The sequence below is a fragment of the Kwoniella newhampshirensis genome, chromosome 13 (assembly GCF_039105145.1).
Source record: "Kwoniella newhampshirensis strain CBS 13917 chromosome 13, whole genome shotgun sequence".
In the NCBI taxonomy this organism is placed as follows: Eukaryota; Fungi; Basidiomycota; class Tremellomycetes; order Tremellales; family Cryptococcaceae; genus Kwoniella; species Kwoniella newhampshirensis.
The window spans coordinates 607167-622600 of NC_089966.1; the positions used below are offsets into that span (position 1 = coordinate 607167).

The 15434-nt window shown below is 51.0% G+C and overlaps 5 protein-coding genes across 5 annotated transcripts; 3 read left to right on the forward strand and 2 right to left on the reverse strand.

Moving 5' to 3' along the window:
* Positions 1-513: 513 nt before the first annotated feature.
* IAR55_006187 (uncharacterized protein) lies at positions 514-2782 on the forward strand (the record flags this gene model as incomplete). Its single annotated transcript, XM_066949274.1, has 3 exons — positions 514-930; positions 1025-1209; positions 1291-2782. 3 exons carry the CDS (start codon positions 514-516, stop codon positions 2780-2782), a joined length of 2094 nt encoding a protein of 697 aa, XP_066800282.1.
* A 1513-nt stretch (positions 2783-4295) lies between these two features.
* Positions 4296-5266, forward strand: IAR55_006188 (uncharacterized protein; the record flags this gene model as incomplete). The annotated part of the gene is made up of 3 exons (XM_066949275.1): positions 4296-4530; positions 4705-4770; positions 5043-5266. 3 exons carry the CDS (start codon positions 4296-4298, stop codon positions 5264-5266), a joined length of 525 nt encoding a protein of 174 aa, XP_066800283.1.
* A 492-nt stretch (positions 5267-5758) lies between these two features.
* IAR55_006189 (uncharacterized protein) lies at positions 5759-9897 on the reverse strand (the record flags this gene model as incomplete). Its single annotated transcript, XM_066949276.1, has 6 exons — positions 5759-6319; positions 6394-7233; positions 7297-7549; positions 7609-7831; positions 7887-8210; positions 8265-9897. The coding sequence occupies 6 exons, from the start codon at positions 9895-9897 to the stop codon at positions 5759-5761; spliced, it is 3834 nt and encodes a 1277-aa protein (XP_066800284.1).
* Positions 9898-10869: 972 nt separating this feature from the next.
* IAR55_006190 (uncharacterized protein) lies at positions 10870-12581 on the forward strand (the record flags this gene model as incomplete). Its single annotated transcript, XM_066949277.1, has 11 exons — positions 10870-10896; positions 10957-11025; positions 11145-11245; positions 11327-11403; positions 11484-11538; positions 11611-11695; positions 11843-11992; positions 12075-12132; positions 12209-12248; positions 12382-12480; positions 12548-12581. The coding sequence occupies 11 exons, from the start codon at positions 10870-10872 to the stop codon at positions 12579-12581; spliced, it is 795 nt and encodes a 264-aa protein (XP_066800285.1).
* A 281-nt stretch (positions 12582-12862) lies between these two features.
* Positions 12863-15299, reverse strand: IAR55_006191 (threonine ammonia-lyase, biosynthetic; the record flags this gene model as incomplete). Its single annotated transcript, XM_066949278.1, has 9 exons — positions 12863-12999; positions 13068-13163; positions 13285-13580; positions 13709-13928; positions 13991-14578; positions 14633-14753; positions 14814-14896; positions 14963-15195; positions 15277-15299. The coding sequence occupies 9 exons, from the start codon at positions 15297-15299 to the stop codon at positions 12863-12865; spliced, it is 1797 nt and encodes a 598-aa protein (XP_066800286.1).
* Between the last annotated feature and the right edge of the window lie 135 nt (positions 15300-15434).

Genomic DNA, 15434 nt, shown 5'->3' on the forward strand with positions numbered 1-15434 from the left:
ATCCTCAGCGTAGAGAGGTATCAACATCGACGGCTGATCCTGATCGAGCGGACGACTACGCACTGGCTACCCTGTCCAGGTCCGGGGGATTATTCAGGTGGTCGATCTGATCTAGACTGAACGGTGGCAACCCCGTTTCATCTCCTGACGTTCTTCACATATAGGGTGTGAAAGGCAAAGTGGAGTCTTGGGGAGGAAGCCATCTGCTGTGAACAGCGAAGGAGATATCATCCTACATTTGTGAGTCTTGGGATGTCTTCTTCCTTCTGTTCGGCTTGAGCGTCTTCATCGTTACATACTGCCCTCTTTCGTTGTTGAGTGACATCCATCTTCCTTGACCATACCGCCTTCGCCAACTTGGACGCCTTCATTTCATCATAAAGGTGACAACGACGACGGAGACTGACAACCATGCTCATCAGATCTCACACTACTCCTTCTCTGCATCTCTCACCGCTTCCCACATCCCCTCTGCCAGACTATCTCCCAATATCAGCCCTTCCCTCACCCATAATGTCACCCACATCCATTCAGCCCTCTCCTTCCACACCCATCACATCTCCTTCGCATCCGCAACACAAGCCAAAACACGCTGTCATCACACCGAACTATCACCCATACTTGATCCACAGTACTTCCTCTTCGATCCTGACTCGATCCAATTCCAGTCCTGTCCAACCGATCTCTTCTCTCGGCGGTCATCGTTCCAGCAGGAGTATGGGAAGTCTGAATTACGTCCTCGATGGTCCTGGTGGTGGGACAAAGAATAGACAGGGAGGGAAGAGCGACGAGCAGAAAGAGAGGGAGAAAGAGGAGAGAAGGAGAAGTTTGGATAGTCCTTCGAGACCCGGTGTGAGGAGGAGTGGAACACTGCCCGACTTCTTGTTAGGAACGCAGGGAAAGAAGACAGTCAAGGAGATTGAGCTGCCGGTGAGCTACATCTGCAACTCTTGCGATTAATGGAACCTGCGAGCTTGTCCACCAACTTATGACATTACTAATATGATTTGACGCTATCATCCAGCTCAACCCAAAACAATGGACTCCTTCGGAACTTGCCCAATACCTCGCGAGTACACTGCGCACAGGAGGACCAGATGGGACCGGCCAGACCTTGCCCGCTCCTCTGGTGAAGGACATCGAGTCTTGGGTGTTACAGCAACGGGTCTCGGGCAGGGATTTCATGCGAGGCAGCGCAGATGGTTGGGGGTGAGTGAAACCTACAATTGTGACATGTTCTGGGCCGGACTGACCGGTTGTTTTGGTTCTCTTTCTCTTTCATGTGATCAGCAATACTACTCGGCCACCTCCTTTCCTACCATTGCTTCAATCGATCGGTCGTAAACTGAGACGGAACTCACTTCAAGGTCGACATGACTCACACTTTTTCCCCTTGATCACAGCGAGCACTGCCGACGCGGACGGTTCATTTGGGGCGGGTTCGATCCTGATGGAAGAAGACGAGCAGGTGTCCGAGGAAGACGAACAGGGTGTCACAGGCGTGAAGAAGATGGTGATCGCCCTGGATGCAAGAAGCTCGGCTTCTGAGACCGATGCTAGTGCAAGTGGAGATGAGAGAGAGGGACAGGAAGCTGTGGAGGGACTGAGGGCGCAATTGACAGGTGAGAGCGTAGGAGAGAGATGGAAGAAGTGGGAGGAGAAGGCTGGCAGAGTGAGGAAGGTCTCTGATGTTTCGTCAGAGGGGGCCTTGGCCGACGTGGAATCCAGTCCAAGAGTTGAGAAAGCTTCACTTGACCACGTGAGCAACGAAGTAGAAGAGCAAGAGGAGGAGAAGGATCAGCTAAGGGGTGGAACGATCAAGGCGCCACCTCTTATCTCCTCGGCCTCTGCCCAAAGCACAGGCTCTTCCGACGGTCTCACACCACCTCCTCCATATACATCCGCCTTTCCAGATCATACATCGACAACAGAAGTTTACGGACAAGCGACACCACGACGTCCTGAAGGTCACGACCAAAGCATGTTCGCCATCACCCCTACCCCGGAACGTACCGCCCAGTACAATACTGCGGCCTTGGGCATCCTAACACCTTCGCCTGAAAGGACTCCTTCGAAAGCACACAGCATCGCTGGTAGGACCGCCTGTGATTCGCCTCATATGTCTAATATGTCTCAGCATGTAATCTCTGGGTCAAACCCTTCCGCGACACTCAGTCGCTCGACGCCGGGAGACAACGGACCAAGATACCCAACTGTGAGGTCTATCGCTCTGTCCGCCGCGGATGACGAAGAAGAGGGTGAGGGTGAAGGCGAAGTATCCATGCATCCTGCGAAGGGGACGAAAGCGTGGCAAGAACAAGAGCTGGAAGGATCAAGATGGACCACTGCGAGGAGAGTCACGCTGAGACCGAGCAAGGTGCAAAATGTGTTTGATGAGCGGTCGACAAGGGAAGAGAGCGTGCAAAGTCGGGAAGGGCGGGAAGGGGTCGATGAGAAGATGGAGGAATTGCTGGAGAGGATCAAGGACTTGGAACACAAGCTGGAAGCTGTCTCTACCTTGCCACCATCGTCAGAAGCAAATCACGTTTCACCCCTGAATCCATTATCAAAAACCGACGACTTCAGTGACGAGGCCACGAAAGTGAACCGGATCGTCAAAGAAGTCTCGATCTTGGACTTGTTAGGATTCGGCGCGTCTGGGTCTGGCGAGAATGACGACGGTCTACCAAGAAGAGTGAGGGAATTGCCGGCGTATCTGTTCTTCGTGGGTGTGGGAGTAGGAGCGATCATGGTCCGAGTCTTCTTCAGACGGGCACGATAAATGCAGGTGGAAGGTAGATGCGCTCTCTCAGGTGCGCGGGTCGGAAGGGCGAGGTTGGGAAGGCTTAACGTGTGACTTTGTACTTGGCCGTTCTGTGACTGTTCGATCTTATCAAATGATTGTATTTCTTGACGATCTGCTTTACCCGTGACGACATAGTGTTGATGCAATGATGACGAGTGAAAACGGCCGAGCGAGCATGCACCGCTGGTATAGTGGAGACTGCAATTGCCCTCATCGACGTGCATCCAAGAGGAGGACATCAAAGCTCTGTAAGATCCTGTGGGAATGTGATATCACATTAACATACAGCCAAACCACTGGGCATGCTGTGAGTTGGAAGATAGTCGTACTGTTCATTTCAAACACAAACACAAAACACAAAACAAAAGAGAATGTATGAGATGAACGGTTGATTTCGCGTCTCAGAATGTCTCGGACAAATTCACAATGGAGGGAAATCCGCATTGTTTCAACATATTATTGATTATTGTTCATCGTCATTCATGATATTATTGCCCTGAATGCATGAACGATACACCTCTCCAAGACACATGTACATGTCACTGTCTTTTATCTGAAGAGGAAGGAGGGAGAAAGAAGGTAGGGAGAAAGGAAGATGAGGAAATACTGTGCTTCCTCTCTGTTTATGTGCGCTTTGACCCGTTGCCTCCCCCCTTTTGTCCTGCGGACGGACCGAGAAAAGATGAAACGAGGTAGAGAGGAGGGATGCTATGTGGGTGTGTGGACGTTCGGGTCCTCTGACATATAAAGACGCGCGACTTTGATCTACGATTGACATCTCCTTTCTCCTTCTCACCCGACTCATCTCATCGGCTGACTGACTTCCGATCCAACCAGCACCGTGAACGGTCAAACACATTACGATCACCCAACTGATGACACCAGACTCTGCAATCGAGAGATAACAACATACAGAACAACACCGCAAGGACGAAGACACGGCACGACGAGACGAGACGAAACGAAACGCAACAGATCATCACCTATCACCTGAAGAAACCCTTCACGACCATGTCGACGTTCCACTCTGTCCGCATGGGGCTCAAGACGACGCTCGTCTCTGCTTTATTGATCTTTGATCATCTCCTATCGGCCTCTATCATCGAGATGCGTGAGTATTCCCTGCGATCCGCCTTGTGCTTCACTGTTGCTTCATTTCTTGTGCGGAACTGCAAGGGCAGTGACGACGAGAAACTATCTGTGTTCTGTCACACTCGCACTTGTCATGTCCTGCTTCCTCGGTCAGTCAGATGATATACTGTACGAGTACTGTACAGTGTCGTCAATCGGGATCAACCGGAATTTGTCACCGCATGAACGAACTCCCTTCTGTCCCTTTCCCTTTCTCTCCCTCTGTCACGCTCTTCCTGTCTGCCTGCCTGTCACGTTGGGGAATGACCCTCGACTCACTGAACTGACCGATGTCCCCGACCCTACTCGCTCGTAAATTATTACAGCCCAAATCGTCAACAGCCAATCATCCCGGCCGATGCCCAAACCCGGGTCACGCTCACTCTCAACGCTATCCGCACCCACCTTCTTGACCCTCTTGTGGATCATGTTCTCCCTCCTCGAAGCCGCAGATCGGAACGTAACGTTATCGCTTCGACCCGCTCGGCAGGCTCCGAATGGAGCAGTAGATCGTACGGATGGTGATCGGGTGGCATTGGGTAAGACTTGGGTGGAGCTGGGATGTGGGTGGGTGATATTGGGTTGTTGGGCAGGTGAGCGATCTCATTCGAGTCGGGAGAAGAAATTTTCATTAGCAAGATCGGGATCTTGATCTCGTTCACGGGAACAAGTCACGAGCAACGAGCAACGTCTGGAATCGAAAATTCAGAGCTGGCTTTTAAAGAGAGAGAGGGAGTCGGATTGCTGATCGTCCACTGATATCTCAGCACAAAGGGATCAACAAGCGGGTCTGATCCTGGATATCTATTCTGCTAATCTGGCGATCAAGATTGGTAAGTTCGACTCTTCTTCTTCTTCGGTTGACCCTATCTCAACCCTTGTCCGGCACTCTCGAATATCTCCCCTAACTTTCATCAACATACGATGCTCTATGATCCCCATTCCGCTGGCCCTCATCATCGTTCTTATACGTTTAAATCGTCTACTCATCCTAAACTGCCATGTTTCCTCGCCTCGCAGCCCCCTCCTCAGTCCTCACAACTCGCTCAGAACAGCCGCTAACCTTTCTCCCCCCCCTCCCCGCCCCCTCATGCGTTCAAAAAAGCCCTCCTGCCGCTAAGCTACATCATCCTCATCTTCTGTCTCACCCTACTCAACCTCCACCTCACATCGTCTATCGCTTTGTACGGATGCCGAAATGGTCTTCGGGCCATCACGACCTCACAGTTCTGGAATGGGAGATCGGGATGGTGGCTTGATAGGATCGTTCTGGAAGACGATTACGTAGACGCAGGAGGAGAAGTGTTCGGTGCCGAGGAGAAAGTCTGATGTCTGTCTGTTGAGGCGGTGCTGTGGTCGGTAGGTGGAGAGAAGAGTAGTATAGAAGTGCGAGCAAAAAAATCGTAGACTTCACCCACCATAATGCTCTGCTGCGGGTGCTGTATCGATTTTACATGATATGACTATGCCCCTGCACTTAAATTTTTTGCAGCAACCGAATGTCAGAGACAATCACTGCCACTGCGCCCATGCTCAAGACAATGCTTTACATCGGATTCTAAACAACTTGTATATCCAACTACCACATCATACACATCACGCTTGTACCAATTGATACGAACGAAAACATAATCTACCATGCTCCAGATACCTCCTCGTCCAATGGCTCCCGACTCTTCTCCATGTGCGATCACTTCTCTTGCAAAGCCAACTGCTCGCGTACTACTCCCTAGTCGTTATTCCCCGAGCTCAACCATCTACGCACACGCTGCAGCTTCCTTGGCGGGCTTTCCAGCCCGCCTGGCTACTTTTGCGATCTCCCTACAGCATACTATCCCCATTCGGCGCTTCTTCGCCCCCTCTCCCCGGATCCACCCAACTTTCAGTCCTCGATCGATGTGGTAAGGGAGCCGCAGGATATTTCCCCTGCAAACTCTGTGGTGATCTCATATCTACTCCTTGTTCCTCACCATTTCTCACTGGCTCGTCTGAGATCGGCGATGGTGATATATCGCCTCCAGGACTTGCACTCGACTGCTCCGCCAATACAGGTCTTTGACTAGCAGGCGTGGTCCCTATCCACGGATCATCATCCTCTTCCCCCTCACCTTCCAAACCCAACTTCTTCACCTCACCAGCGATGTTTAAAGCATCTACTGTCGTACTCGCCGATATCAGTGCGTCCTCTTCGTCATATCCAGCTAGCGAATCTGGAGGAGGCACGGTAATATCTCGATGAGTGGGCATAGCGTTGTCGTTATGACCACCATGAGACGATGATGAAGCGGAAAGATCAGGTTCGGAGACAGATTCCAGTCCGGCATCGTAATCTTCGTCCCATGACGGGGGTTCGTCTTGTACTGTGAATATCTTCTGAGGAAGCTGGGAGAATGACACGGGTCAGTTGTCGCCGGGTTATGCAGAAGACGGGCACAAGAGGACGTCAAAAAGCTCACCTTTGCAACCCGCTCGCAGAAGTCATCGAAATCACTCTCATTCCTACACAGGAATCCCAACAACATACTCGGATCCAGACCTGAAAGGGGCATTTTCTTCACCTTTTCACAATGGAATGTACGAAGCTGATTCTCTGGATACGCTTTCACGTACCAAAGCGTCTCTGGATTGACTGGTATAGGTGAATGACGTTGTGTTGAGGAAGAATTCGAGGCTCGAGGAGTTGGTGAAAGACTGAGGTCAAACGGGTCGGAGTTGTGCGATTGACCTCGTGAAGCCGCTGGAGCATGCGGAGTTTCTGGCATCTCAGAAGCGCTGTCCATTCGCTGCGAGTTGAGGCTTTGGTGACGCCCTCGCGCGGGAGATTGCGCCGCATCAGGTCGAGGCGACGGAGATCCTGCAGACGCTCTGATTTTCTGCGCGGCACTCTCCGCCTTCTTGATCGTCCCCCTCCCAACTCTAGCAGAAGGTGAATCTGCCAGAGAAGCATCGCTATCACTCCCACTTTCCATCTCGTCCACATCGACCACATCGAAAGTGTACGATATCTGAAGTGGCGAAGTACGACCACTCGCCCCTGCACTTACTGCGGCACTCGGTTGAGGTGTGTCGATCAAGACCACCTCCTCTTCTACGCCTTCTGATGCGTCGACTCTGACGTCGTGACCGTCGTAGCCAGAGCCAGGAGTAGGAGAAGGAGGGACTTCCAGTGGTACAGCTGAACGAGTCAGGTGCGGGTCAAGGTAGAACAAGGAATTGGCTTGTGATCCAACAAAATAGTATGATGAAGAAGGTCGCCCACCGGCAATGCCGACAGACTGAGGGAATGTGAACAAGGCCTGAGAGGGGAGTCAGCCACGATGTGCGTAAGTGCTTTGAGGATGTCAAATATTTGGACTCACCTTGACACTCTCGTAGTATATCGGATTGACCCCATCGAGACCTAACCTGATTCCAACCAGGATCAAGACCGCCTTGTCGCCCCACGTCGAGTTCTTCACGGCGGAAGATCGTCGAGGCTTGGGTACACTGCCCTCACCATCCCAGCCGTCCGAGGGTAGATTCGATGCCACATATACGTCAGACCTGTAGATGATGCTGTCTGTGGCTGTAGCGACAGCAAGACCCCCCAGCCCGAACGAGTTTGCCAGTGTTCTGTGAAGGTCATCATTAGATGAGTAGCCATAGGTGAGAGACAACGAGAGACCACCTACTTCAATGCTCCAGCAGCTGTACTGGGACCGAACCATTCTCCAACCTCTTTGCCCAACTCCTTGCCTATCAGGGCCATACGATGGACGCTGAAAGGACAGAGAGGGCTTGGATCGTCCAAGAACCAGGTCATGATTTTGACGTATTCAGCGTAGCTCTCCAGCTCCGCTAATTCAATCTTCGAAATCGGTTTGCAATTGGGCTTTTGTGATGGGACCCTCCAATCTGACAGCAACATTAGTTCAGTTCCTTTACCCAGATGGGTGACGCTGCTTCTCACCTCTTCCTAGACGTAAGTGTATCAAAGCATTTGCGAGCATGCTTTGTCCAGTGCGCAGCATGCAACCCCATCCCGCATCACTGGTCAACCCTCGCTCTTCGGCAGATTTCGACCAACTCCAACCAGCTGCGGACGGTCGGGAGGGTAGCGGACTGGCGAATGGTGGTTGAGCGGCAGGTGGATTTGAGGACAGGCCGGCAGGAACGGCAAACGCGGAGAAGTATGTTTCGGGACTTGGGATAAGGAGAGAGCTCGGCAAGGTTAAGATGGGGGCATACTGCCCTCTGTAAGTACACCATACCCTTGATCGGAAGTCTTCATAGACTGTTCATGACGCGTCAGCAAGACCGCATATCATGAAAAATTTTGCGAACCCACAATGATCCGGCCATTTTAGAACCTCCTTCTCCTTCTTATCCTTCTTAGCCTTATTGGGACTTTCGATGCCATTGCGTCCATCTCCTTCCTTACTGGGCGATCCTCCTGCGACGGACGAGGGTAATGCCAGTGAGAGTGTTGATGCCGTGAACAGATTGGAGAAACTTTTTGCTGGAGGGGACGAAGCCGATGTATTGGTATTCGAAGCCGATTGGACCTCTTTCGGCTTCCGTGGCCATGCTGCTGGTCTGAGGGACCCAGTAGAATCTTGTTTACTGGGAGGAGAAGGTCGACCTGAGGAGCCTGATTCTCTTCGTTCTTCTAAGGTACTATCGTCCGTCATATCTGGCAAGAAAGACGTCCCGTTGGCCGGAGGGGATTTGAGCGGGGTGCTCGGTCTCCAGCCTGGATGTTCGACACCCATGACCCAGATCGCATCTGGACATCTATCGGGCTGAGCTTCCGAATCTAGTAGATGTCGTACTCCATCAACGGCTCGTTGTCTCGCAGCGCTAAGGAAAGATGCCGCTGCGGAAGGGGGTTTACGAATCGGGGAAGGGGGAAGTTGGCTTGCTGATTCAGCTGATGACGAAGATGCGGTGCCTTCTGTGATGGAGGCAGTAGAGGATGAAGGGAGAAGATGTGAGAACCAAGTCGACATTCGAGTGGGAAATGTATCGACACTGCGCGGACCTGCAGGAAGATTCTGCTGTGGACCGGGTTGGGGAAGCGCATGTCGTGATAGACCAGGTACAGAAGCACCAAGCTGTGAGCCTTGACGTGGAGGGATAGGTACACCAATGTCATTTGGCGAGTCGTAAGAAGACGAGCCGGATCGGACAGAACGAGGAGGAGCTTGCCATGAGCTCTGAGAGTCTTGTGAAGCTCGCCGAGAATGCGATCCATGTTCTCTCACTGAATGAGTGCGAGATTGATTGGATGACGGACGATTGAGTGAAGGAAGATTATTGCGAAAGGAACCGCTTGTTGTCGATTGCGAATCGTTTGAGGTGACCGAAGAGTAAGAAGCTTGTCGGCTTCCATTTCCTGGCCCGAGTGATGAAGAACCTGCAGGTGTCGCTGATCCTGAACGGTCGCCTTCACGTTCTCTGTCACCAGATTTGTCTCGACTGAATAATCGAGATGTTTTCTTGACCAGCCCACGCCCTTTAGATCTCTTCTCTTTCTTTGCTGCGTCATATCTTGTTGTCGGCACTTCTGTCAGTTGTGAGTCGAACAACGTCCTTGAATCCGGAGATGGACTTCTGACCGCAACTTGACCATCCCTCATTCCGTTCCCATATCCATTCCCATTCATCAGAACACTGGAATTGCTTGTCCCTCCCTCCAAGGTCCAATCCTCATCGACATCGCCATCCCCGCTCTTGATATCTTCCTCCTTGCCTTTCCGAATCAACTTGAACTTTTGATGGTTATTGGCCGGTTGAGCTTGTGAACGACCTTTCGAAGGAGGTACGCGATCCGCGGGAGGTGGAGGGGGGAGATTGAGATGCGACCGAGGATTCGGATTCGATGATGAGGACGATTGAGAAAGGACGGATGTGCTCGAGGTTGGGGATTGGAGGGATGGAGTGGAGGACGATGGATCAGACGCAGAGGTGGAAGAGACCATCCCGTCGTTCTCTGCGGTAAGAGGTCAGAGAGTATCCCAAAATCAACAAAGACGGTCGCCACTCTGATAGGTGTAAGTGACGGCAGTGCAGTTGCGCAAGGGAAGACCTACGAGACACGATCTTTAAATCATGGACAAGACACGGGTCTATACTGTCGTTCGTCCGCAGTATGGTGATTGTCGTGCTGTGATGACCGAGTTACGCGTATTATATGGTGACGGTCGGTTTGCGTAAATTGGTCCAGAGACACGTCCCAAATCTGTATGATCCTCCCGCTGAGGCCGTTGAGGCGAGTGAGGAACAGTACAATGATGGCACTTTCGATTCGATGCAATGCAGTTGGAGTCGTCGCAGTGTCCTCTCGTCGTCAAATACCTGATGAGCCGTGATATGAATGTTTCTCGGAAGGTCAGATGGGGATGATGCTTATACGATGGACTATAGCTTGTTACGGTGCTGTCACAGTAGTAGTAGCAGTAGTAGTAGTAACCGGACGCAGAGACACGAGGAACACCACCGTCGTGGCCATTCTCGTTTGATAAGGTACCCGAAGGGAGAAAGACACGTCATGGTTGTTTTGAACAGTGCTGTGGGGGCTCCGCACCAAGAACAGCTCATTTACGTAACTGGACCTCCACCACAGCCGGACGGATGGAACAGTCAGATGAGGATGGATGGCTTGGTGGTGGTGGGTGGTGATGACACAAGCTGTAGGAAAGCAAGGGCTCGAGATACCTTCGACGTCAGGCCCGGAGCATGAGCTGAGAGGAGAGTTTCAATCTCACAATATCTCGCTTCCTTGGTAAAAGCGGAACGCCGGGTCGTTTTGAGCTGAATCAAGGTGCTTGATCGGACACCAAAATGTCAAGTCAACCCGGCACTTTGATAACAATCTCGCTTCCCGTCTCTCCCCTTGATCACTTCGACATCTCTCTTTTAACCGGATTGGATATCACGAGACTGTCTTCGCTATGTCCAATCCAGCTAGCAAGGGAAAGGTGAGCTGACCACTATATTGTTGAGCTTGTCCACGGACTCAAGTCGTGTCGACGCTGCAGGCCGGAATCAGCTGGCCAATCCAAGAAGGAACTTCTGATCCTATCGCCAGATTCTTCCAACCTGGTTCTGTGAGCCTTTCTCCCTTGTTCTTTCCTACCCTATACGGTACACCGCTGTGAGGACCACAAGCTCACTGACATTCAACTTCGTTTCTTGTCTTGTCTTGTCCTGAACTGTTCTGTTTCAGAAACTCTCCTGGCATTGGAACTGGAGCAAACACTGGAAAGGACCTCTTCTCCCTCACACGTCCCCAGACCTTCAAATCCATGCCGAGTTCATACCCATGATGTGAGCTTGTGATTTTGTTTCCCCCATCTTTCTGACGGGACATGTTTCCTGCCAGAACTGATTCACAATGATGTATCGTAGTTGGTCACCGGACCTGTTGTATGATGGTAACGATCTCCAACCTGGATGCAAGTATCTTCTAGGATTCAATGAGCCAGGTGAGTCTTCTCGGAGGAATCACTCTTTTCATCTTGTATGGAGATTCTCAACGCGTGCTAGGGACTTACTCATATTATAGATCATGGAGACGCATCTGTTGCAGCGCAGAGAACACCTGAAGCAGCTGCACAAGCGTGAGTCATGGAGGATACCAGTACGACAGTGCGTCAAAAGTTGAGGTCACACCTACCTCTGATCGCGGATAGATGGATCAAACTCTCGAGCCTGCGTACGGAGCCAGATCAGCAACTCATCTCGCCAGCAGTCGCTGGGAGTGTCGGATGGCTCAAGGTGGGTTCATTTCTAATTTCTTACTTGTGTATGGATATTAGGCTCCCCCATCACCTACTCCGCTTGACCGACGAGGAGAGGCTTCGCACATCTCCCTCATACCTTCACGTTGGTGATTTCGGTGTTCCTCACTGATACCCATATCAGAACTTCTTCACTCTCATACCACGGGAGACGATGCCCGACTATCTCGCCGTCCATATCTACACGACCACTTTCGAAGACTTCGTAGCCAAGATGGAGATGTACCACGATACATTCCGACTACCCATCTTCTTGACCGAATTCGCGATGCAGGTGAGTGGTTCTCAAGAAAGTAGCGGAACCCACAATATCACTGGTTTCGAGGTGTCTCATCGGCGTTGATGGCTGTTTATAGAGCTTTGATCCAAATGTTCCAGGGCCGAAAAATCAACAGCAAGTCCACGATTTCATGGGTATGTGCTCGTCTCTTCTAGCTACACAAGCTCGCAGCAGGTGTTTAAGAAAGCTGATAAGTGGTGTCGCCTCCAGGCCAGACTACCAAATGGCTCGATGAGACCTATTGGGTGATGTAAGTGGTTCAGCAGCCTAATCCCCACAACATGGTCGCATCGCGCCTCACTGCATGACGACAAGAGTGTTCGCCGCTTCATCGTTGCTATCTCAGGACCGAGCCTAGAGCTGACCGATATCGTGGTTCATAGCAGATACGCTTGGTTCGGAACCGTTCGCGATCCATATCATCTACACGGTGTGCATCCTTTCAATCGACTCATGGATGAACAAGGGGAGATCACGCCGTTGTGAGAGATTGTCGACCTTCCTCAAATGAGTGCAGTGGGGCTTGATACTGATGTCTTTCGTACGCAGAGGATGGCAGTATATCAACGGTGGTCATGAGTGAGGATCAATCACAGCTATCGTCACTGCTTGGCGGACATTTTATCAAGGAGAAATTGTATCTTAGGTGTATCCCAATCCTGGACTTGGCCTGAATCACCTATCGCGCATGGACAACATCAGTCGCCTGACCTCAACAACTCAACATGTTTTCTTCTCGCTGCACTGAACGCAATGTGCATGCATGCTATGATGGGCTCCTCAAGTACTATACAATGTCCATCCCCCTGCACTTGTGCTTGGATATATGCAACATCCTATTCACATTCACAACCACGACCTCCTCTAGTTCCTCAAGAACATGGTATAGGCTTTATTATCTGTCTCCTCGACGAACGGATAGCCCAGATCCTGCAAGAATTGACCAAAGGCATCATAATCGCCAGAAGGGACTTGAACTCCAATGAGGACCTTTCCAACATCTATCAAACCATTATCACGTAAGTCAGCATGACGAACCTAAGATCTCGAAATGACGACAGCGACTCACCCGCTCCGTGATTTCGGTAGTGGAACATGGATATGTTCCATTCTGATTTCATACCGTTGAGGAAGCTGCCCAACGCACCTGGTCTTTCGGGGAATTCTTAGGGTCGAATTGGCTCGTCAGTATCGACCATCATACTAAACACAACTGCAGGTGCAGGTTCACATCCCGGCTGGAGCCTGCACCCTGCCACCGAATGTTCTGCTTTCATCTCACTCACCAAATCTGAATATTCTCTCATGTTCAACTCCACTCCTGCCCCCTACCAGATGTCTGACGTGACTCTTCGCAAATTCATCCTCGCTCAGATCGACCGCCTCGATGCCTTCTTTCTTGAAGCTGTCGAATATCTCTGAGATCTCCTTTTGTCTTGCTTCCGGTGTAGGGCCAGATGCTGATGCGGGGGATGAGGATAGGATGAACGAACAGATGATGTATCCGATATTGGCGGAGGAATATCGGTATGAAAATTCGGTAACATTTCTACCGCCTAGTAGCGAGTGAAGTTTGAGGAAGCTACGACAGGTGGCATTAGTGGCTGCTATCTTTGGGCAGCAACATGAATTTCGAACGCAGGAGCGAAAAGTGGAAAAGCAGCGGATATCCACTGAGTAAGAGAATGAATGATTATCAGTTCCGCTCACCTCCCTGGTTTTTCTGGAACCCTAACGCTAACCAAAACCTCTCTCCTCTCACCAATCTCCGCACGTTCCGCCACGAAGCGTAACCTTCCGAAATTCATGTTTCCACCTGAAATGACTGCGACAAATCGTTTGTTCGCTCCCACAAGGTTATTCCGGACGATATGAGCTTTGAGGCCCGCTAGAGCTAAGGCTCCTGACGGTTCTGGAATAGACCGAGTTTCTGAGGAAGCAGGATATCGATGAGATAAAACGATTTCAGACAGCGCTACCTCCATGACTCACCCTCGAACACATCTTTGATCGCCGCACAGATCTCATCGTTGTTGACCAAAACCACTCCATCCACCAATTCTGTGCACACTCTGAAAGGTTCCTCTCCAACTATTCTGACTGCTGTACCATCTGCGAATGGACCAACCTCATCTAACAGAACTCTCTCCCCTTTCTTCAGACTCTTGTCCATAGCATCTCCGTCAACTGTTTCCACTCCCCACACTTTCACACTTGGCTTCGCGACTCGTTTCACGTATGCTGCTATCCCAGCTAACATTCCTCCCCCACCCACAGCACCGAAGATCCCATCAAGAGCATCTGCGTCGGTTACTTGGCGACAGATCTCCATGCCGATAGTACCTTGACCGGCTACGACGAACGGATTGTCATAAGGGGGGACGAAAGTGAGTCCTCGTTCTTTCTCGAGTCTGAGACATTCCGCTTTGGCTTCGTCAAAATCCCGACCGTGAAGCACCACTTGAGCACCGAGTCGTTGAACATTACGCCATTTGATCGAAGGGGTTGAAACGGGCATGACGACGATAGCAGGAATATTCAAGGCATGACCGGAGAGGGCGACACCTTGAGCGTGGTTCCCTAAATACCATCGTCAGTATTTGTCTTGTCCCCAGCAATGTGGTGGTAGCTCACCAGCACTGCAGGTGATGACACCCTTCTTCTTCTCCGCTTCTGTCAAACTCGCCATCATGTTGTACGCTCCTCGGATCTTGAACGAGAAGACAGGTTGCAGATCTTCTCGCTTGAGCCAGATCTAGACCGAGAAATCCCACATTAGTTGTAATGCTCAAAATGAGCCGGGACCGCAGCTAACCTCATTGCCCAGTCTTGCAGAAAGGTTTACAGCCAAAGTCAACGGTGTTTCTTGTAGATTCAGAGGCGCAGAATACACCTTAGCTATGCGGCGCGATCTAGCAGATCAGTCAACCTATTCGACGGGCTGGCAAGCATATTCTCACTCACACATCAAGATCATTCTCAGATAATCGGGCACCTTCTCCCCTTTCCCATTATCTTCTAACAGATGACTGGGCAGTTTGTCGTAAAGATGCGAAGGGACAGTCTCATTTACGTCATGTTGCGATGAAGGAGGCGGATAAGGTGCGGTAGAGGTGTATTCGATGGTGGTAGTAGGAGATTTGGAAAGGTGCGAATGGGACGATGACCCATTTGTTCTAGTAGTGGAAGCGGGGATGCTGTGGAGAAGGCGGTAACAGAGTCAGTCTCTGGTATGGATGAGGGGACGACGCAGAATGAGGCAAGAAAGAGAAACGTACCCGTTAGGCTGGGAGTTGACCATGATGGTCAGTGGCCAAGCTGTGTTGACGATATTCTGATTGACCGCTCGAAGTCCGGTCTATGTTGTTGTTCTATTATATGTATGACTGCTTGGTGGAACGCCAGAAAAAGTCAGAACGCTGGTGAATGGCGATGG